Consider the following 23,886-nt stretch of genomic DNA (forward strand, 5'->3'; position numbering starts at 1 on the left):
CCGTACCGTAGGTGCAACCACAACGGAGGGATATCTGTTGAGAGGCCAGACAAACGTGTGGTTCCTGAAGAGGGGCAGCAGCCTTTTCAGTAGTTGCAGGGGCAACAGTCTGGATGATTGACTGATCTGGCCTTGCAACATTAACCAAAACGGCGTTGCTGTGCTGGTACTGCGAACGGCTGAAAGCAAGGGGAAACTACAGCCGTAATTTTTCCCGAGGTCATGCAGCTTTACTGTATGATTAAATGATGATGGCATCCTCTTGGGTAAAATATTCCGGAGGTAAAATAGTCCCCCATTCGGATCTCCGGGCGGGGACTACTCAGGAGGATGTCGTTATCAGGAGAAAGAAAACTGGCATTCTACGGATCGGAGCGTGGAATGTCAGATCCCTTAATCAGGCAGGTAGGTTAGAAAATTTAAAAAGGGAAATGGATAGGTTAAAGTTAGATATAGTGGGAATTAGTGAAGTTCGGTGGCAAGAGGGACAAGACTTCTGGTCAGGTGATTACAGGGTTATAAACACAAAATCAAATAGGGGTAATGCAGGAGTAGGTTTAATAATGAATAGGAAAATAGGAATGCGGGTAAGCTACTACAAACAGCATAGTGAACGCATTATTGTGGCCAAGATAGATACGAAGCCCACACCTACTACAGTAGTACAAGTTTATATGCCAACTAGCTCTGCAGATGACGAAGAAATTGAAGAAATGTACGATGAAATAAAAGAAATTATTCAGATAGTGAAGGGAGACGAAAATTTAATAGTAATGGGTGACTGGAATTCGAGTGTAGGAAAAGGGAGAGAAGGAAACATAGTAGGTGAATATGGATTGGGGCTAAGAAATGAAAGAGGAAGCCGCCTAGTAGAATTTTGTACAGAGCACAACTTAGTCATAGGTAACACTTGGTTTAAGAATCATGAAAGAAGGTTGTATACGTGGAAGAACCCTGGAGATACTAAAAGGTATCAGATAGATTATATAATGGTAAGACAGAGATTTAGGAACCAGGTTTTAAGTTGTAAGACATTTCCAGGGGCAGATGTGGACTCTGACCACAATCTATTGGTTATGACCTGTAGATTAAAACTGAAGAAACTGCAAAAATGTGGGAAATTAAGGAGATGGGACCTGGATAAACTGAAAGAACCAGAGGTTGTACAGAGTTTCAGGGAGAGCATAAGGGAACAATTGACAGGAATAGGGGAAAGAAATACAGTAGAAGAAGAATGGGTAGCTCTGAGGGATGAAGTAGTGAAGGCAGCAGAGGATAAAGTAGGTAAAAAGACGAGGGCTGCTAGAAATCCTTGGGTAACAGAAGAAATATTGAATTTAATTGATGAAAGGAGAAAATATAAAAATGCAGTAAATGAAGCAGGCAAAAAGGAATACAAACGTCTCAAAAATGAGATCGACAGGAAGTGCAAAATGGCTAAGCAGGGATGGCTAGAGGACAAATGTAAGGATGTAGAAGCTTATCTCACTAGGGGTAAGATAGATACTGCCTACAGGAAAATTAAAGAGACCTTTGGAGAGAAGAGAACCATGTGTATGAATATCAAGAGCTCAGATGGCAACCCAGTTCTAAGCAAAGAAGGGAAGGCAGAAAGGTGGAAGGAGTATATAGAAGGTTTATACAAGGGTGATGTACTTGAGGACAATATTATGGAAATGGAAGAGGATGTAGATGAAGACGAAATGGGTGATACGATACTGCGTGAAGAGTTTGACAGAGTACTGAAAGACCTGAGTCGAAACAAGGCCCCCGGAGTAGACAACATTCCATTAGAACTACTGACGGCCTTGGGAGAGCCAGTCCTGACAAAACTCTACCAGCTGGTGAGCAAGATGTATGAGACAGGCGAAATACCCTCAGACTTCAAGAAGAATATAATAATTCCAATCCCAAAGAAAGCAGGTGCTGACAGATGTGAAAATTACCGAACTATCAGTTTAATAAGTCACAGCTGCAAAATATTAACGCAAATTCTTTACAGACGAATGGAAAAACTGGTAGATGCGGACCTCGGGGAGGATCAGTTTGGATTCCGTCGAAATGTTGGAACACGTGAGGCAATACTGACCTTACGACTTATCTTAGAAGAAAGATTAAGAAAAGGCAAACCTACGTTTCTAGCATTTGTAGACTTAGAGAAAGCTTTTGACAATGTTGACTGGAATACTCTTTTTCAAATTCTAAAGGTGGCGAGGGTAAAATACAGGGAGCGAAAGGCTATTTACAATTTGTACAGAAACCAGATGGCAGTCATAAGAGTCGAGGGGCATGAAAGGGAAGCAGTGGTTGGGAAAGGAGTGAGACAGGGTTGTAGCCTCTCCCCGATGTTATTCAATCTGTATATTGAGCAAGCAGTAAAGGAAACAAAAGAAATATTTGGAGTAGGTATTAAAATTCATGGAGACGAAGTAAAAACTTTGAGGTTCGCCAATGACATCGTAATTCTGTCAGAGACGGCAAAGGACTTGGAAGAGCAGTTGAACGGAATGGACAGTGTCTTGAAAGGAGGATATAAGATGAACATCAACAAAAGCAAAACGAGGATAATGGTATGTAGTCCAATTAAATCGGGTGATGCTGAGGGAATTAGATTAGGAAATGAGACACTTAAAGTAGTAAAGGAGTTTTGCTATTTAGGAAGTAAAATAACTGATGATGGTCGAAGTAGAGAGGATATAAAATGTAGACTGGCAATGGCAAGGAAAGCGTTTCTGAAGAAGAGAAATTTGTTAACATCGAATATAGATTTAAGTGTCAGGAAGTCATTTCTGAAAATATTTGTTTGGAGTGTAGCCATGTATGGAAGTGAAACGTGGACGATAACTAGTTTGGACAAGAAGAGAATAGAAGCTTTCGAAATGTGGTGCTACAGAAGAATACTGAAGATAAGGTGGATAGATCACGTAACTAATGAGGAGGTATTGAATAGGATTGGGGAGAAGAGAAGTTTGTGGCACAACTTGACTAGAAGAAGGGATCGGTTGGTAGGACATGTTTTGAGGCATCAAGGGATCACAAATTTAGCATTGGAGGGCAGTGTGGAGGGTAAAAATCGTAGAGGGAGACCGAGAGATGAGTACACTAAGCAGATTCAGAAGGATGTAGGTTGCAGTAGGTACTGGGAGATGAAGAAGCTTGCACAGGATAGAGTAGCATGGAGAGCTTCATCAAACCAGTCTCAGGACTGAAGACCACAACAACAACAACAGAGTTTGCAGATGGTGGAAAAGATCACCATGTATGTCTCCGTATGAGCTCTGATTTCTCATACCTTATCTTCATGGCCCTTATGTGCAATGTTTGTTGGTGGCAGTAGAATTGTTCAGCAGTCAGCTTCAAATGCCAGTTCTCGAAATTTGCTCAATCATCTCCATAACAGTTAGGTGTAGCTCGAACCTACTGGTAACAAATCTAGCAGCCCACCTCTGAATTGCATCAATGTCTTCCTTCAATCTGACCTAGTACAGATCCCAAACGCTTGAGCTCTACTCAAGAATAGGTTGCACCGGCATCCTATATGCGGTCTCCTTTACGGGTGATACACTCTTTCCTACGATTCGCCCAAAAAGTTGAAGTTGATCTACATCTACATCTACATTCATACTCCGCAAGCCACCTGACGGTGTGTGGCAGAGGGTACCTTGAGTACCTCTATCAGTTCTCTCTTCTATTCCAGTCTCGTATTGTTCGTGGAAAGAAGGATTGTCGGTATGACTCTGTGTGGGCTCTAATCTCTCTGATTTTATCCTCATGGCCTCTTCGCAAGATATACGTAGGAGGGAGCAATATACTGCTTGACTCCTCAGTGAAGGTATGTTCTCGAAGCTTCAACAAAAGCCCGTACCGAGCTACTGAGTGTCTCTCCTGCAGAGTCTTCCACTGGAGTTAAACTATCTTCTCTGTAATGCTTTCGCGATTACTAAATGATCCTGTAACGAAGCACGCTGCTCTCCATTGGATCTTCTCTATCTCTTCTATCAACCCCATCTGGTATGGATCCCACACTGCTGAGCAGTATTCAAGCCCTGGGCTAACAAGCGTACTGAACCCACTTCCTTTGTTTTCGGATTGCATTTCCTTCGGATTCTTCCAATGAATCTCAGTCTGGCATCCGATTTACCCACGATCAACTTTATATGATCATTCCATTTTAAATCACTCCTAATGCCTACTCCCAGATAATTTAAGGAATTAGCTGCTTCCAGTTGCTGACCTGCTATATTGTAGCTAAATGATATGGGATCTTTCTTTCTATGTATTCGCAGCACATTAAACTTGTCTACATTGAGATTCAATTGCCATTCCGTGCACCATGCATCAATTAGTTGCAGATCCTCTTGCGTTTCAGTACAATTTTCCATTGTTACAACCTCTCGATATACCACAGCACCACCCGCAAAAAGCCTCAGTGAAGGTCATTTATGTATATTGTGAATAGCAACGGTCCTACAACACTCCCCTGCAGCACACCTGAAATCGCTCTTACTTTGGAAGACTTCTCTCCATTGAGAATGAAATGCTGTCTTCTGTTATCTAGGAACTCTTCAATCCACTCACAAAATTGGTCTGATAGTCCACATGCTCTTACTTTGTTCATTAAACTACTGTGGGGAACTGTATCGAACACCTTGCAGAAGTCAAGAAACACGGCATCTACCTGGGAACCGGTGTCTATGGCCCTCTGAGTCTCGTGGATGAATAGCGCGAGCTGGGCTTCACACGATCGTCTTTTTTGAAACCCATGCCGATTGCTACAGAGTAGATTTCTAGTTTGCAGGAAAGTCATTATACTCAAACATAATATGTGTTCCAAAATTCTACAACTGATCGACGTTAGAGATATAGGTCTATATTTCTGCACATCTGTTTGATGTCCCTTCTTGAAAACGGGGATGACCTGTGCCCTTTTCCAATCCTTTGGAATGCTACGCTCTTCTAGAGACTTACGGTACACTGCTGCAAGAAGGGGGGCAAGTTCCTTCGCATACTCTGTGTGATCATTCGCTTTCCCTAACACAGTTCTCACATTCTCGCTCCATCTCATAACTTTGCAATGTTACGTGCCCAGATATTTAAGCGACTTGACTATGTCAAGCAGGACACTAGTAATACTGTACCTGAACATTACAGGTTTGATCTTCTTGCTCATTTGTATTATCTTATATTTTTCCACAATGAAGGCTGGCTGTCATTCATCACACCAACTGGAAATTTTGTCTATGTCATCTTGTATCTTCCTACAGTCACTCAACTTTAACACCTTACGGTACACCAAGCCATAATTAGCAAACAACTGCAGATTGCTGCCCACACTGTCCACCAAGTCATTTATGAATACAGAGAACAACAATGGTCCTATCACACTTGCCTGGAGCACTCCTGACAATACCATTGTCTCTGATGAATGCTCGCCATCAAGGACAACATACTGGGTTCTATTAGTTAAGAAGTCTTTGAGCCAGTCACATATATGTAAATTTATTCTATATGCTTGTACCTTCATTAACATATACCGTACAGTTAAAAGGAAGTCACGCTTCATCAAGGTCCACGTCACTTTCCATTTTTAACCAGACATTGTCTGAGAAAGGAAAGAAATAATAATAAATTGCATAAACGAAGTTGACACTCGGTGCAGTGGACAATGGGAGTGATTAAATGGTAAATGCCTTTATGGTCACTACCATCAGCCGCCGCACTGAGTGTCAACTTTGTTTGTGGTTTGTGCATATAATAAATGGGGCATTAGTTACTCTCATCAGCTACCTTGCTGAGTAGAACTCGGCAGCGACAGGAGGTACAGCATGAATTGTTCCAACTTTTACACATTCACTGCTCCAACTCTGTTGAGCAAAGCACCCTGATGTCAAGAAACCGTGTAATGTTTGTAAACACTACTTGACAGCCAACATCATTCCAGCATCATTTTATGTCAGTTTTTTTCTCCACAAACCTTTTTTTATAAATCGTAAATAATGGGAAAATTATAAATATGCTGATGCAATTCAGGTGCAAATTAACTTTGCAGACGTAGTAAATTTGATAAGAGCAATAAAAAATTCCGTAAATGGCAGGAAAATGTTAATTTTGGGAATGTAAAAGCAGGGTTATACTGTATAAAAAACAGCAGATTTTAAGTGGAAGCTAATAAAAAACCTCCAGATAATGATAACAGAGACATTACTTAAAAACTTACCTCGACCGGATAACACATATCTGCATCATATGGACTTTCTTCACCACAGCATATAAAAGGTACAATAGCATTTGTGGACTGAGACAGAGTGAGAAAGTCAGAGGTTTCCTTCAAAGGCAGAAGTGCCCGCATAGTTGGCTCGTAGTTGACAGGAGGAGAATAGTTTTTGCATAAAACATAGGCTTCTGTAACACAAAAAACTCAAATGAAACAGAAATGACTTGTTTAAAGACTAAGTAGCCAATGGTACTATACATGCAGCAGAAATGATTATGGATAAATTTTTATTAACTTGAATGGTAAATAAATCACCATAATGTGTTAAACATACATAGTTCAAAAGCAATTATTAGATATGAAGTTGCTTTAATTTAATTTTCTGTTCACAGCACTTTTATTGGCAGTATGCACTGAGTGCATCACGTGTACTTTTGGTATGTGGTAGTTAACTGGCCATCAAGGAAACAATGTTAATCATAAAATAGAAATAGTGACCAGAGCACTTATGTCAAAGAGTATTTTATAAATGCTTAGAATTATGGTACAAGTGGTGCAACTGCAAAGAGAATCTCTGTCCTCTTCCTTAGATCTGGAACTGAAGCTTGACGCAGCAAAAATAATGATCTGTTCTTCCAGCAGTCCTTCAGGACTGAGTTTCCTCATTTTGAGAAGACCAAAGGAGCAACCTGTTTACTTGTAAAAACGTTTAACAGCCTAGATCACATGAATATTTCTTTATTGAAGACATCTGGTTTCCACAGACTTGGCTGTCATCTTGAGGCCTTAAAAACTCTTTTTGTTATTTACATTTGCACATCATGCCAAGTTGTCATGTGGATAAAAATCAGCACATTGTAAAAGATTTGTTATAACTAAAATATTTGAAAACATAATCATACATCACAGATGCTTGTTGAATCACAAAAACACTTTACATAGTAGCACATCTGTTTAAATATGCTGAACATTCTTTAAACATTGGATTTTTACCATTTAGAACATGTCCAGCTTATTGAACAGATGTGCTACTGTCTATTGTGTTTTTGTCAAGTAACAAGCATCTGTGAGTAACAAATACAGTATATATGGACATGACCATTTGTATAAGGTGCTTTACATTTTCAAATATTTTAGTTATGACAAACCTTTTACAATGTGCTTATTTTTATTCACATGACAATTTGGCATGAGGTCCAATGTAAAATGGACATATTTCATAACAAAAAAACATATTTAATACCTGAAGATGACAGAAAAGCCTGTTGAAACTGACTGTCTTCAAAAAAGAACTGTTTGTATGGTCTAGGCTGTTGAGTGTTTTCAGCAATCCTTGAGGAATCTGTGTGTATTCAACTACCTTATTGGTACGGCTCACAATTAAAAACCAGTCCTGTAGGGTCATGTTCAAAAACTACTTTTGTTAGCATTTCCACCTCACCGAGAGGAAACTTTAATTGTTTTTTGTCCTGTATTTTGTCACTTGGGCCCACATACATACAATTACATTGACACCAGTAACTCCCCAACCTCTGTTCTCTAAAGAATCGAACTTTCATTTATACATGTCACATATACTGAACTATGTGTCATAAAATTATACAATTTTGCAGTTACGTTCAGTGGTGTATGTGGATACCATCTGCAAAATGTGGTGGGAATAGAATTTAGTAATAAAGCAACAATAATTGAAATGTTGCCTGATTCTGCAATTTTATTGCACGAACATTAAAAAAATGTACTACACAATAAACTTTCTTTTGTCATTTTGTGGGGTGTGCCAGTGAGAAAGTGTTGCATAAAAGTTTGAATCTATGTGGGAGATCACTAAGTGATCTCATTCTCAAATACTTGATGAATGTATCCTGGGTAATTTGCACCCTGTGGGTTATGCTGCCTTAAGATATATACACATTTTCTAACTGTAACTCTTGACTTACTCTGTTAAACTTTTAACATAAGATTATGGCTCTTAATGAGTAATTATGACAGAGTTTTAAATTTTGTCAGTAAGTATATGGAATACTGAAAATAAAAATTTTATTGCCCATGAAAGCTGTAAGCCAGGTGTTGAGTTGGTAGAGTGGAATTTTCTGCAGATAAACTTTACAGGTTCCAGTAACACTGCCTTCTTCATGCTTGGTTCCAATGGAGCATTTCTCTGTACTCAAAACAAAATATCTGCTTTCTTCTATTGCATTGTCGTAACTTTATCAAATATTATTTTGTGCATGTCCTATGCTTTTGTTGAATCCTGGGGAATATTTTGGAGCAGAAAACTAGAAAGCCATTGTCAGAAAACTGTGCAGTCACCCCATCGTGATATTCACTTTGCTTTCAGCACTGAAACAGCAGTAAGCAATTTGGAATGAAACCATGAGCTGAGCCAATGTGACGGATGGTTGTCCTACCACTTTTGATTAACAGCAGTTTTGTTGGTTCTTGTGCAGACAGTTTCATAAAGATGTCTTACTCTGCTTGTCTTAGGCTGAAAGTAATTAGGGTATTCATTGTGTTAATAGTAACCACACACATCTATTTATTACACCCTGCTGGAATACATTCACCTTTGTTACCCATTTACTGCTTGTCCTCTATGTTTTCAGAGAACGATGTTGCAAAATCATCCTTAACTTTTTCCAATTCTGCGTAATCCCTTTGTCGAAACAGTTCCAGGGTAGATTTTTTTTAAAATAGACAGCTGTGCTTACCAAGTAATGATTCTAGCTCCTACCGAAGTAGACCCCTTGGCTATTTATATACAGTTGTCAATATTCCGGGAGAACTTGGAAGCAAACAGGGAAATTTTCAACTGCAATGCTTGGATGTCTGCGATATCTTGATGAGGCTTTCCTTTCAGTCACCTTTTCACTTCCATAAATAAGAAAAAATTGCAAGGTGAAAGGTTGGGCGAATATGGCGGACGTAGGATGGCAACAAAAAATGTCTGGCCAGATACTCAGTAACAAATAAAGCAGTATCAGGTCTTGCACTGCCATGCATTAAGGACCAGTCCTGAGAATGCTACAAACCAGGGCAGCGATGGCAAATCACTTGTCGCAAACGTTTCAAAACTCTGATGTAAAGAGTTTGGTTCACTGTCTGATCTGAAGGAACATACTCATGATGAGCTAATTCTTAACTACCAAGAGTGTGTTCAGCACTGTCTTTGTTCTTGAAGGTTGTCCTTTGACTATTTTTGAGGCTGGTGATTCAGGATTCTGCCATTCAGTGCTTCGACATGTCATGTCATGCTGGTGGCACCAACTTTCATCTCCAGCAGTAATCTTTGACAGAAATGTTTTATCATATCTAGCTCTATACAGTAGTTCAGCAGAAATTCTTTGTCTTTCCTCCTTGCATTTGTCTGTTTGTGTGAGGGACTAGTTTTGCATTAAGTTTCCATTTTCCTAAATCTTCTCATAAAATCTTATTACACACATCATGGTTCAAATTCAGTTGTTCTGATATCACATGCACAGTTACAGTCTTCTCGCAATGACTACCTTACACACTCCATGTTTGCAATGGTATGTGCTATAGACGTGTGACCAAATCTGTGACTGTATTGCTCTGTACCTCTGCCTTCACAAAACCTTTTGTGCCACTCAAAAACATGATTTGTTGAAAGTGCTTCACCTGCATAACCATTGTCCATGTTCATTAGGCGTTTTCCTGAGCTTGATGCAGAACTTAACGTTCACTCTTTGGTCACAATCAGCATCCACTGTGTCACTGTACCTAATGCTCCAAGAATCCAACAGTGTGTTGCTAAGTACAGCCTGGTCACTTAGTGAGTTTGTGCAGAAACATGGGTAGGTCATTTCAAGGATGCACACATACCAGGTAACATAAAAAATTTGTTCCTTTTTAGTATTGCAAATTCAGAAATAAAGAAAACCTGTCATGGAACTTTTCTGACAACGGGAGCATGTTAAGTGCAGTGGCTGATCTGTCCACCACTCCTATCTAAAATTGGACCTCCAGTTTGGTGTACTCACACTTGGAACTTGCATATTTGCAGCTGTGTCCACTGACTGGAATTCATTTCCAAATCTCTCATATTTCTGAAGCCAGCAAATGTTGATGTTACTTGTGGCTAACCTTGTGTTGACATATAAAGGATAGCATTGCTAAATGGGGACAAACTGTAGGAAACTACCCCTAAGAGGATAAGTAGCAAGGAAGGTCACATGGACATATGGATGAAATGCATTCCAAAGGAGGTACATCCACTTTCGACATAAAAGGTCTTTGACAGTGAAGTTTCAGTGATTGAATGCACATGTGAGAAAAAAATCAGACAACTGGATATGTTTTTTGTTTTAGGAGTATGGTGGCAGTGAACCATCAGCACAGTTCAGTAAGTGAGTCCGACCAATCACCCTACTTGCACTTGCACTTCCTGTGGATGATCCTGCCTCCCTCCCTGCCAGAAGACACGCCTTTGGCAGTACGAAGGGTGATGATGCTCCAGATAACATCTGCATTTCTGTGTGGAGGTATCTTGACAACATTTATTCTAACCACAGATTGAGGCTGAACTGTGCTGATGATTCACTGCCACCATACCAGTAAAATACTAGTACTGACAGGACATTCCCACCTACCAAGTGTGTTCTCATGTGTGCTTCCAATCACTGAAACCTGCACTGTCAAAGATCTTCTTTTCTTTTCCACCTTCTAATTGGGAGGTGTGGGTGTGGGGGGGGAGTGGAGGACATAGAATGCATGATGGTCATATGTGCTTATGACCCGTTTTGCTCCTTAGCCTCTCAGGGACCATTTCCTACAGTTTGTCCCCATTTTAGCAAAAGCACCCTGCATATCCAACTGCTACTAAAATAACGCTAATACAGTAACACTAGTTCACAGCAGCAATTAACAAACACTGAACACTCTGACAACTGAAAACACAACACTTGGCAAACAGTTGAGAAAAATGGAAGTGACTGATGCTTAGTACCATGTGCTATTGTTTACATGTGGTGTGGAAAAACAGTGTGTTTCACCAGCTGACCTATTAGTGGTGCTGTAGGGAAAACTGGCTCATCATTGGTGTTTCCTGGACAGTGGGACCATGTTCCCTTCACTGGGTTCAACTGTCAAAAGTCACAAGTCATTTTAACTGCACAACAGAGACATAGTGATAATGAAGAAAATGTCACAGAGGGTTTGGAACTGGATGTGAACAACTACTTTAAAATTAATACTTCAGTATCACCATTGCAACAGTTAAAAGAAATACAGTTGATCTCTACACATAAAATTTTCTTGAATATGTAAAAAATTGAAGTTGTATAATGATTCAGATTCCACAAACTTTTTTTTCTCCTACAGTAAAAATGACTGTTTCGTCTGTTACATTGTTGCTATCAGAGCTGACATGGAACAAATAAATAACAATCATCTTGTGAATACATACTCTCTTTGTACTTACCTATGCTTGAATTTCGACAACATTTTGGTTTGACGCACATGACTTCAGTAAAAAATTGTTTCAATTTGGCATATACACGGTTAACATCCTTCCCACGAAATATTTTAGCTAGAAATGTTCCCCCTGGTTTTAATATGAGAGTACTGATATTGAGGGCAGACAGCACCAAATATGACTGCACATATTCATCAAAATCACTTTTATGGCTGACTGAAACATAAGACAACACAAAATCTGTACAATAATGTACAATAAACAAAATGAAATGTTTTTTTCATGTCTGGTAAATGTCAGATCATGGGCTCTCAGAGGCTTATGCCACAATCTTGCAAACAGCTATATTTGTGGAGTGTTCCAAGATGCTCTGAATTTCAGGTATATTGGCACAGACATCACACAAGAAAGTGAAAGGACTGATACCACTGTTTATAGGAAAGTTAATGAGTGGTATTTGAGGTGACTACTGAATGTCAAAAATAATATTACAAGTCCTTATCTGTAAATCACAACAATTCAGGCATCTCCATTAGTGTTAAATAAAAAATACCAATTCACTTGTATATTATGAGAAGGAAAAATGCTGAGTCGCACATAGGCACAACAAAGAGACACAATTATAGCTTTTGGCCATTAAGGCCTTCATCAACAACACACATACACACACTCACGCAAATGCAACTCACACACATGACTGCAGTCTCAGGCAACTAAAACCAGCGTGGTTTCAGTTGCCCGAGACTGCAATTGTGTGTTTGTGTGTGTATTGTTGATGAAGCTCTTAAAGGCTGAAAGCTATAATTGTGAGAGTCTTTTTGTTGTGCCTATCTGTGACTCATCATTTGCACTATATGGTGAGTAGCAAGTTTCCTTCTCATAATTCAGTTGATAACTTTTTTTAAAACTATATTCCTGGAATTCTCAACCAACCAATGCAACAATGAGTATTGGTTTAATGTGTATGTCATTTGATGAAAAGGCCACTAAACAGGTGTTAAAGTATACTGAATGGCTTCTACTCTTGCTTTAGGTCATCTACATTCTCCTTGTTTTTGCTTCCCATCATTGTTTCGGACATCATTAATAATTTGCTATCATTTCAAAATTAAATTCTGTGAAACCTTTATTTTCAATTGTATACATTGACAAAATGACCTACTATCTTTCTACAATCATGCGATGATTAATTTTATTACATGAAACAAGGTCAATAAATATATGGGGTAGAGTATATCATCCATATTAAACAATACAATACATGTGTAACAAAAAAGAGGAGGCCGCTAGATTTCCTCATCATTGCCGAGGTGACAGTTTTGGAAAATGACATGACTTACACAAACATTTCAACTTACACATATATTTCAATAAATTTTCACCATATGTCTTCTGTGTGATACTTGAAGAAGAAAATCTATGATTGATCTAAACACTATCTTTTATGACCACTCTCCGGTGTAGTAATGTAAGCTGAAACAATACCTTGCAAATGGATTTCACTGAGGTTTTGTAGAGTGCCTACTCGCTATCATCAGAATTATACTTTGACATTTGTTTCTTGAAATAAGTATGACAAAAACTGCACCCAATCTGCCACAAACACTTAAAACAGCCCAAAAAGTGTGATAAATTCACCTCAAAAACTAGTCTTCTACAAACAGTTTTTGATACCAGGAATTCCGTAGCATTCCACTCAGCTGAGACAAAACCAAATGCATCCATAGAATTCTACATCTTTTCACTTTCTAACATATTGTTGAGCAACACATTTGTGTTAAAAACTCTTCTGTCCCTTTTATAATTGTTTGAAGCATGGGCTGAAATTTGTTGGATGGATGGAATGTAAGTAGATGCCAAATTTTACTGGAATAAGGTGCGAGAAAGATCTTTCCTTGTCCTTAAGAAGGTGCTAACATCATCTCCTGTTCTAGCATCTTATGACAAGAATGGTGAGTCAGAAGTTCCCACTGGCATTAGTAGTTATGGGGTAAGTGTGTTTCCATTAGTAGTTATGGGGTAAGCGTGTTTCAAGTACAAATCAAGGAAGGTGTTGAAATGGTGACGCCTTATGCTTCCAGAGTATCTACACCTACACCTACATCTACATCTATATTCTGCAAACCATTGTCTGGTGCATGACAGAGGATACACTCCACAGTTATTAGGGTTTCTTCCCATTCCATCCACGTATGGAATGTGGGAAGAATGATTGTTTGAATGCCTCGGTGTGTGCTGTAATTATTCTATTCTTGTCCCTATTTGACCAATATGTATGGGGTTGTAGTATATTCCTAGAGTAAATATACAAAGCCAATTCCTGAAACTTTGTTAATAGACTTTCTCGGGATAGTTTATGACTATCTTCAAGAGTATGTTAGTTCAGTTTCTTCAGCATCACTGTAACACCCTCTCATTCCTGCTGCCCTTCTCTGTATATGTTCAATATCCACTGTTAGTCTTATTGTATGAGTCTCACACACTTGAGCAGAATTTTAGAATGGGTTTCACAAGTGATTTGTATGCAATATCCTTTGTAGACTTATTGCACTTCTCCTGTATGCTACCTATAAACCAAAGTCTACCATCTGTTTTACCCACAGCTGACCTTACCCACTTATTTTTACAAGTTCTTCGATTCCAACTGCGATTCACTGATATTATATTCATAAGATAATGTTTTTTCGTTTTGTGAAGTGCAAAATTTTACATTTCTCATCATTTAAGGCAAGTTTCCAATCAGTGCACCACTTTGAAATCTTTTCAATATCTGACTGAATATTTATGCAGCTTCTTGCAGATTGTACTTCATTATCAATAGCTGCTTCACCTGCAACTGAGGTTACTATTAATATTGTCCGCAAGATCATTAATATACAACATGAACAGTAACAGTCCAAAGATACTTCCTGAGGCACACATGAAGTTATTTCTACATCTGCCAATGCCACTCCATCCAAGATAAAATGCTGTGTCACCCCTACAAAAAAGTCCTCAATCCATTCACAAATTTCACTTCATACCCCATATGATTGAATTTTTGACCATAAGCATAGATGTGGTTCTGAGTCAAATGCTTTATGGAAATCAAGAAATACTGCCTCTACCTACTGCCTTGATCCAAAGTTTTCAGTATGTTATTTGAGAAAAGTACAAGTTGAGTTTCATATGGTCAACGTTTTTGGAATCCACGCTGATTGGCATGGAGAAAGTCATTCTGTTCAAGATACCTCATTATGTTTGAGCTCAGAGTATTTTCTAAGGTTCTACAACAAATCAATGTAAAAGATACTGGACAGTAGTTTCATGGACCACGTCTACTACCCTTTTTGTAAATAAGTGTGACCTCTGCTTTTGCCCATCTGCTGGGTACAGTTTTTATTCAAGGGATCTTCAATAGATTATAGTCAGAAGAAGAGCTAACTTGGCCACAAATTCAGTATAGAATCTGCACTTTGCTCAGTTTTAAAGATTTCAGCTGTTTCTAACACCACTGACACTAATACTGATTCACTCATCTTTCCAGTAGTTCAAGAAATAAATTGTGGCGATTCTTCTGAGTTTTCCTTTGTAAAGAACATTTAAAAACATTTCAGCTTTTGCTTTACTACCCTCAATTTTAGTTCCTGTCTCATTTGCTTGGGACTGGACACTGACTTTGATGCCACTAACAGTCTTTTTATATGACCTGAATTTCTTTGGGTTTTGTGAAAGAGCACTTGACAATATTCTGCCATAGTAGTCACTGAAGGCATCATGCATTGCTGTCTTGACAGCCAAACATGTTTCACTCAGCATCTCTCTATCTATAGCCCTATGCTTTGTTTTACATCTGTTATGCAGTACTCTCTGTTTCTTTACAATGACTGTATACCATGCAGGGTCCCTCCCATTACAAACTGTTCTACTAGCTACACATCTATCCAGTGCATGGTCAACTATTCTTTTAAACTTGAGCTATAGTTTCAATAACTGCTCCTGCCCTGTACTGAAAGTTCCTCATTGAGATATGACACTACTTATTTTGTATTGAGTTTTCTGAACATATATATCTTTCTGCTTGTTTTAGTTGCCCTTTGTATTTTGTTAATCGCTGCTGCCACAACTGCATCATGATCACTGATATCAGTTTCAATGTAGACTCTTGAACTCTGAGAGAAAGTACAACTGATAAAGAGTGCCTTGAAGTTATTTGGGCCACCAACAAGTTCCAGCTGCATTTATTTGGCAAACCATTCACCATTGTAACAGAGCACCATTCTCTAGGCTGGCAGACTAGCTTGAAGGATCTGTCGGGTTGAGTGGAAAGTTGGTCATGATAGTATACAGAAGTGGACACTGACATAAGCATGCTAACTGTCTTTCAAGGAATCCTGTGGCAGAACACAGGAGGGCAAAACATCAATTATTATTGCATTAAATAACACTGCTGCAAAACAGGTGGAATATCCAGCATTGCTGAATATCAATAAGCAATGAAGAACCAATCAAAGGAGAATTCCAATTAATAAATGGAGCATTATACAAGAGTAACTATGATCCAATGGTGCAGGAATGGATGCTCATCACGCCAGCTCATCTACAGCCAGGTATCCTTAAGATTTCCCGTGATGCTCCTACACCTGGTCACTTGGGATTCGGGACTAAATATAATTAATGCAAGTTTCACTGGCTGTGTCTCTACAGACCTATTAGTTACTATGTGAACCACTGTTAGAAATGTCAGTGATTTAAGAACATGCCACAGTTTCCTCCAGAACATCTGGTACCAGTTTCACCAGAACAGAACCATTCCACCAAACTGAAATCAACCTCTTGGGGAAGTTCCTGATGTCAACAAATGGGAGTCGATGGATGATAGTCAGCACTGGCTATCTTAATCACTATAGTGTTACAAAAGCTGTCCCAACTTCCAAAGCATGGGAATTCCAAGATTCCTGGCACAGGACATCATTTTGAAGCATGGAGCACTCTGTGTGATGATCTTGATTGCAGGAAAGTTTTCCCATTTGAGACTAGTATCTGAGGTATTAATAATTTCATGTTGAGACATCACAAACAGGATGACAACTGCCAATGGTCTCACAGACTACTTTAATAAGACATTGGCAAATATGCTCTTGATGTACAGTGATGTCAAACGTAGAGACTGTGATACAATACAACAGTACGAGCTTCAAATTACTCTTTCTGCTCCATGGTCATGAGGCTGAAATGAAAATGTATACACTGTTCTTATTTCAAATGGATGATGCTTAGATTGACTATATGAAATTCTTCATCACCAGGACCAAATAAGCAGGAGAAGGAATGAGAGCACTATCAAGCACAGGCCAGAGAGATACAGCCTGGGAGACTTGATGTGGATTTTAAGCCTGTGCAGAATGTGGGAAAACTTACTAAAGTGCTACTTGTGGCTGTATCATGTTCTTCATTTATCGGACGTCATATACCATGTCGAGGATTGTAACCCTTCATCAAGAAGATAAAACTGCAGAGACACTGTCCATGACTTTTGTATGAAGTTCTCCTATAGTTTGGAGGGACAGATTGACAATGAGGGCTTCTCGCTCAACAAACTCGTGACCAGAATGCAAGGATCTGCCAGTGTTGCCAAACAGAGGACCACTGACAAGATCTAGAGCCAGGGTGTCGTACTTAGCTCCACTGAGAACTTCTGAAACAGTGGGTCACTGTTTGTCCAGGAGAAGGATCAATGCAGCAAACTGTGCTGCATGAAGTGGGACATTGAGGTCAGTGTTGCTGGATGGAGTGCTGCAGGTAGCCGGTTCAAACCTGCCCACCTGCAATTATTTATCACTTTGTACTCATCAATTCTGGAAGTTTCTAAAAATGTCTTATGTTTTTAATGTCTGTGTATTCTGGAATATTCAATGTTTGTATAAATAGCTGCTTACTCTGTACAGGAGTTTCCTTCTATTCTGGCTGTATGCTGATGTTTGTAATAAATGTGCTTTCAAGTACTAAGTGTTGCCCTTCACTAATGACTCTGCTGTCAGATTTGGACTTGATTTTGGTTATGACTTATTTTACTTCACTTTTCCATGCCCAGAAAGTTTATTTTAAAGTTTTTCAGTCTGCTATCAACTCATGCCCAGGATTCTTTATTGTGAAGCAAAAAGTAGCCAAGGATACATCTCATGGGGCAGCTAAGACATTATAGATGATGTGCCATGTCCTGAACTTCACCACACCCAATTTAATTAGATTTACTTTCACTTGAACTTCACCTGTTCTGGTGCAATTCAGTGTTCTCCAAATCTTCCAGCCTGGTGCATTGCCATTTGGTCAGTTCTTTGGGACTCATTTAGCTCACTACTAAGGAATTTCTTGTGGGATTTAGGTATGCCAGGTCTGCACGTAGAGAGTGGCACTCACTGAAAGTATGTTTAATCTTTTCTGTAGACTCATGGGCAATTCTTTGGGGTTCAGGATCTGAGAATCTGGCCACTTTTTACAGTTTCCTAAGTGGTGTGAGTTTCATACATCCTGATATTAAACTGTCTATGGTGTTTAGGTTTGTACTGCCTATTTTGGCATATGCATGTCTGGTCCATACAGGGCATGCATCTTCTGCCATGGAAAAGCAAAGTTCTTGGATAGTTGTTCTTAATAAAGTTGGTATGACTCCCCATTTATTATTTGCTAGGTTCTTTAAGACGCTGTTCCTAGTAGCAAACTTTAGGTGGTTCTTCTGCCAATGATGTTTGTATATCAGAAATCTGTCCAGCATGATTTGTCTGTATGTTCTAGGCTTCTTCTATTCCTTCTGTTTGTCTGTTTGGGCAATGATGGAAAATTCTAACTTCTCTTCAAGGGCTTTGGTTTGAAAGGTTCTCTTGTTAATAACAAATTTTCAAGTTAGCCTTCTACCTCCTCAAAGCACTTTCCTTGTGAAGCAATAAGTAATAGCCACATCATTGCATATGAGAAATGTATTGTAGGGTATTGTGCTGGTTGAGCATTTAAGTATGTAACATAAAAGAGGGCAGGCATAGTGTGGGAGGTGGGGGGAGGGGCAGGGAACTGCACTGAGCGCTACCATTATTTTGTTGATGTCATTGACTTTTTCTACTCTCCAGTGTTACGTGAAACTGTTTTGTAATAGAGATTCAATCATTTTTATTAGCTGAGGTCCTTAAATGTTTTGCAGAGTTTTTCCATGAGCATTCTATGATTGAGAGCGTCATATGCAGAACCCCGGAATTACATCTGTGATTTGTTTGTTCTCAAAGCCTTTCTCTATGTTTTTTGTAGGGGACAGGATTTGACTGGTGGATGATTTTCCTGGTGTGAATTCAGCCTGATGGGGAATGTGCTTTTGATCTGCGATATTTGCTATGTGATTTAAAATCATTTGTTCATACAGCTTACAAAGATGCCATAAGAGTGCTGTTGGGCAGTAATTTTTCAGTTGGCCTGCATCTTTCCCAGGTTTCAGTACTGTTACAAATATTGGGGATCTTCCACACTTTTAGACTGTGATTAAAGAGTTGTAAAATCTATTCTTTGGCACTAGACCCAAAGTGTTTGATCTGTTTCATGCTGCTTTCCCGTTTTCTATTGAATGCAGTCCATGGTTAAGTTCTTTTACAGTAAAAGTATGGCAGCATCATTTTTGCAAAATCCAGCTTAGATATTAACTCTACTGGAATTAATGCAAAGAAAAATATTGAAAACATAACAGTTGAGCTGCGTGGTCTCACGGTAACATCAGTTTATAAACCTCCCACAGAAGCCTTCATTTTTCAAGACACACCTAATTTCCATAGTCAGCCAGCTAAGTGTGTAATAGGTGACTTTAACAGCCATAGTGCCAGTTGGGGTTACAGTGAAGATGATGACAATGGGGATGCAGTACTACACTGGGAGGATTCTGTGTCTATGATACTTATACACGATAGTAAGCCACCACCATCTTTCAACTGTGCGCTATGGAAGCATGGATACAATCCTGACCTCATATTTGCTAGCGAGACCATCACACAGCTGTTCAGAAAGACAGTATGCTCCTTGATGCCTAAATCTCAAAATACACCAGTCATGTGTCAGATCTTGGCTGTAATACATCCACAGTCAGTTCCATTTCGCTGCCAGTATAACTTTAAAAAAGCAAATTGGAAGAAGTTTACAACTCTTCATGATCAATAGATAACACATATCAGCCCATACCCTGAGCAATACGATCATTTTGTAAGAGCTGTGAACAAATGTTCTAGAATGTCCATCCCCCGTGGATGTCAAACTAAATACTTACAAGGGCTGTCCCCTGAGATTCCATCAGATCTTGATCACTACTACACAGTATTTGAGCAAGACCCTTTTGGTGAAGAAACAATATCCCATGGGTTGCAATTACTTGAATCAATATCAGCCGCCACGTTGGATCACTGGATCGAGCTTATGGAGGAAACTGACTTCAGCAAGAACAGTCAGAAAGCCTGGAAACTTCTCAGACACCTTAATAATGAATGACCCTGCTAGAGTGACCCTCCATGCAAACATAACAGTCAACGATATTGCACATCAACTATTATTAAATGGGAAATTGGATGACAGAAACATCAAGCCAAATTATAATAACACGTGTACTTCTGTTACTGACCTGTCTAGATAGACCTTTCTGCTTGGAAGAGGTGAAGAGGATGGTTAGTAAGTGTAGAACAGAAAAGGCCACTGGGCTGGATGATCTTAGGAATGAGCAAATAAAACGTTTTGGTCCTGCAACACTAAAATGGATTCTACACCATTTTAACAACTGCTTAAGCTGTGGTAGGATCCCCAAAGTCTGGTGGAAAGCTCATGTCATCGCTATCCTTAAATAAAGTAAAGAGAACAATGACCCTACGAACTACCAACCCATATCTTTTCTTTACTATCTGTATAAAATCTTGGAGAGAATGATTCTGAACTGCTTGACAGAAGCAATTGACTCTGTGCCTCAACAGGCTGGCTTTAGACCAAGTAAAAGCTGCACATCACAGATCCTCAGTCTTACTGAGTACATCGAAGACGGCTTTGAATCACGTATGGTAACCGGTGTGGCCTTTGTTGACCTGTCTTGCTGCGTACGACACTGTGAACCATACATTACTCCTGAAAAAAATTTATGACATTACTAATGACTCTACTTTAACCCCCTAATAGCAAACTTCCTTAGCAACATGAGATTTTTCCTGGAATTTCAAGGATGGCGCAGTAGATGGAGACTACAGAGGAATGGGCTACCATAGGGCAGTGTTCTGGCCCCTATACTCTTTAATATGCACATGAATGATTGGCTACACCCACTGTACACCAGGAGTTTTCTGTACATGGATGATCTCACACTGGCACTGTCTGATGCACTGGAAGAACTAGGATGGTTCTACAATAATAATAACTTAAGGCCTAACCCTACAAAAAGGCAAATCTGTGCTTTCTGCTTAAAAAACAGACAGCCCAACCAACTACTAAATATTTCATGGAATGGCACTCAACTTGAACATTCATTTTCCCCAAGATATCTTGGGGTGACCTTAGAACAGACCCTAACATTCAAAACGCATTGTCAAAACACCAAAATGAAAGTGTCCATAAGGAATAATATCATATGAAAACTAAGAAGATCTAACAGAGGTGAACAGCCAATGGACTTCGGCTTTGGCGTTGTGCTACTCTGCGGCGAATATGCAGCGCCTATCTGGCATAACTACTACCATGCTAGGCACATGGACACCACTCTGAATGAGACGTGCCGCATAATCACTGGGTGCCTGAGACCCACTAAAACGGAGCAGCTGTATCATCTAGCAGGTATAGCTCCACCCAACATCAGGTGTGAAGCAGGTGTAAAAGCAGAAGGACATAGAGTCTTGACATCCGACACTCACCCATTATTTGCCCATTTGCCAGTATTGTCTTGCTTGAAGTCCACAAAATGTTTTGTAAGGGTCTATGTAAACAACAACAACACAAACCAAAGGCTAGACATGTGGAGAAAGAGAGTAGAGACTGCTCCTCTAGGCTGGAGACAACCTAAAGAAGAACTACCTCCCAGTGATAATGAGAGCTGGTGCACCTGGAAGCCCCTAAACAAATTACAAACTGGTGTTGGGTGGTAGAAAGAAACTCTTGAAAAATAGGGATACGCTAGAAGACCCTCAACTTAAGAGTGGGGAGAGGAGCAGACAATGTCTCATCTGCGCAACTGCTGTCTGTGCCTGTCATCACATACAGAAGAAGAGATGATGCTGACCAGTTCTATTGCCTTGGACGTTGCCAATTTCTGGGCAAAGACAATTTAATTCAATGTCTGTTAGTCTATACTTAAGTGTATTTATGTACAGTGTATTTATGTACAGTTGCTTCTAACTGTATGCTAACTGTAATGCTTTGAATGTTGCTCACTTTTGGGCAAAAACAAGTTAATCATAATGAGATTTTCATTCTGCAGCGGAGTGTGCGCTGATATGAAACTTCCTGGCACATTAAAACTGTGTGCTGGACTGAGACTTGAACTCAGAACCTTTGCCGTTCACGGGCAAGTGCTCTACCAACTGAGCTACCCAAGCATGAGTCACGACCCGTCCTCACAGCTTCAATTCCGCCAGTACCTAGTCTCCAACCTTCCAAACTTCACCGAAGCTATCCTGCATACCTTGCAGAACTAGCACTCCTGGAAAAGACAAGGTATTGGCGGAATTAAAGCTGTGAGGACAGGTCATGAGTCGTCCTTGGGTAGCTCAATTGGTAGAGTACTTGCCAACAAAAGGCAAAGGTTCCAAGTTTGAGTCTTGGTTCGGCACACAGTTTTAATCTGCCAAGAAGTTTCATATCAGTACACACTCCACTGCAGAGTGAAAATCGCATTCTGGAAACAACTCCCAGGCTGTGGCTAAGCCATGTCTCCGCAATATCCTTTCTTCCAGGAGTGCTAGCTCTGCAAAGTATGCAGGAGAGCTACTGTGAGGTTTGGACGGTAGGAGAGGAGGTACTGGCGGAATTAAAGCTGTGAGGACGGATCGTGAATCGTGCTTGGGTAGCTCAGTTGGTAGAGCACTTGCTCGCAATAGGCAAAGGCCCCAAGTTTGATTCTTGGTCCGACACATAGTTTTAATCTGCCAGGAAGTCTGCTGCAGAGTGAAAATCTCATTCTGGAAACAACCCCCAGGCTGTGGCTAAACCTGGTCTCCGCTGTATCCTTTCTTCCAGGAGCGCTAGTTCTGCAAGGTATGCAGGAGAGCTTCTGTGAAGTTTAGAAGCTAGGAGACGAGTTGCTGGTGGAATGAAAGCTGTGAGCACGGGTCGTGAGTCATACTTGGGTAGCTGAGTTGGTAGAGCACTTGCCTGCGAAAGGCAAAGCTCCCAAGTTCCAGTCTCAATCCGGCACACAGTTTTAATCTGCCAGGAAGCTTCAAGTTAATCATAGATTTCTTTGTCCTTTTTCATGTTTACATGTTAATGTCCATTGTCTACTTACATGTTTTATAACCGTTAGTTCCTGTTAATTCCCTTGTAATTGATGCCTTTATTCTTGGCTCTGGCTTCTGATAACTTTTATTTCCAGAAATTTCTTTTTGGGTTTTCCATTTAGCAGGAGATGGTGAGAAATTTGATCAGGTGTTACTGCAGGGATTTTCTTGGCTATCTTACGGTCATTGTCACTATGTTCCAGACCACTTTGCTACTGTGGTTCTCATTGATTCTTTCCAGGATCGACTCATTTCCTCCGCTGTGACTCACTAATCATTTACATTGATATTTCTCAGCATAGGACTACCTCTTCACCAAAAGGATCATGTTCATAAAGTGTTTTGTATTTCCTCAGGATGTCCTTTGATTTGTCGGACAGGCCTGATAAAATGCATCATGGTATATGACTCCTAGAAATCTTATGAAGGATTGGTAAAGTTCTGGGATTGGGCAGAGATTTTTTATTTCTCCACCCAGTTCCCCAGTGTACTCTGTCCATTTACCTTCTTTAAACTTGAACCTTCAGAGTAATGGTATTTTTGTTGTCCTCACAGCAGTGTATATTTGCATTTCAATAGGCCAGTGTTGTGTTAGGTGTGTATAAGGTTGTTAAGTATTGAACTTCCATATTTGTGCTTACGAAATGATTATTGGGGTTGAATTCACATGCCAGATCTTGCTGTTGAATGGGCATGGTAGCTTGGGGTCATGAATCAGGAATAATTTATTTATTCCCACCCATTTACCTAGTATGTCTCTATCC

At 39.7% G+C, this 23,886-nt stretch overlaps 1 protein-coding gene across 3 annotated transcripts in view; it reads right to left on the reverse strand.

The window, feature by feature from the left end:
- The window catches only part of LOC126341927 (putative tRNA (cytidine(32)/guanosine(34)-2'-O)-methyltransferase), a 72,094-nt gene that overhangs the window by 15,735 nt on the left and 32,473 nt on the right, over window positions 1-23,886 (reverse strand). For all 3 annotated transcript variants that reach the window (XM_050001813.1, XM_050001812.1, XM_050001814.1), the window contains exons 5-6: window positions 11,655-11,864; window positions 6,218-6,402 (exon numbers count right to left, since the gene is read on the reverse strand). In XM_050001813.1, coding sequence (XP_049857770.1) covers window positions 6,218-6,402; window positions 11,655-11,864 — 395 coding nt within the window. The remainder of the gene's footprint in view (window positions 1-6,217; window positions 6,403-11,654; window positions 11,865-23,886) is intronic.

Source organism: Schistocerca gregaria, chromosome 1, assembly GCF_023897955.1.
Source record: "Schistocerca gregaria isolate iqSchGreg1 chromosome 1, iqSchGreg1.2, whole genome shotgun sequence".
Taxonomy (NCBI): domain Eukaryota; kingdom Metazoa; phylum Arthropoda; class Insecta; order Orthoptera; family Acrididae; genus Schistocerca; species Schistocerca gregaria.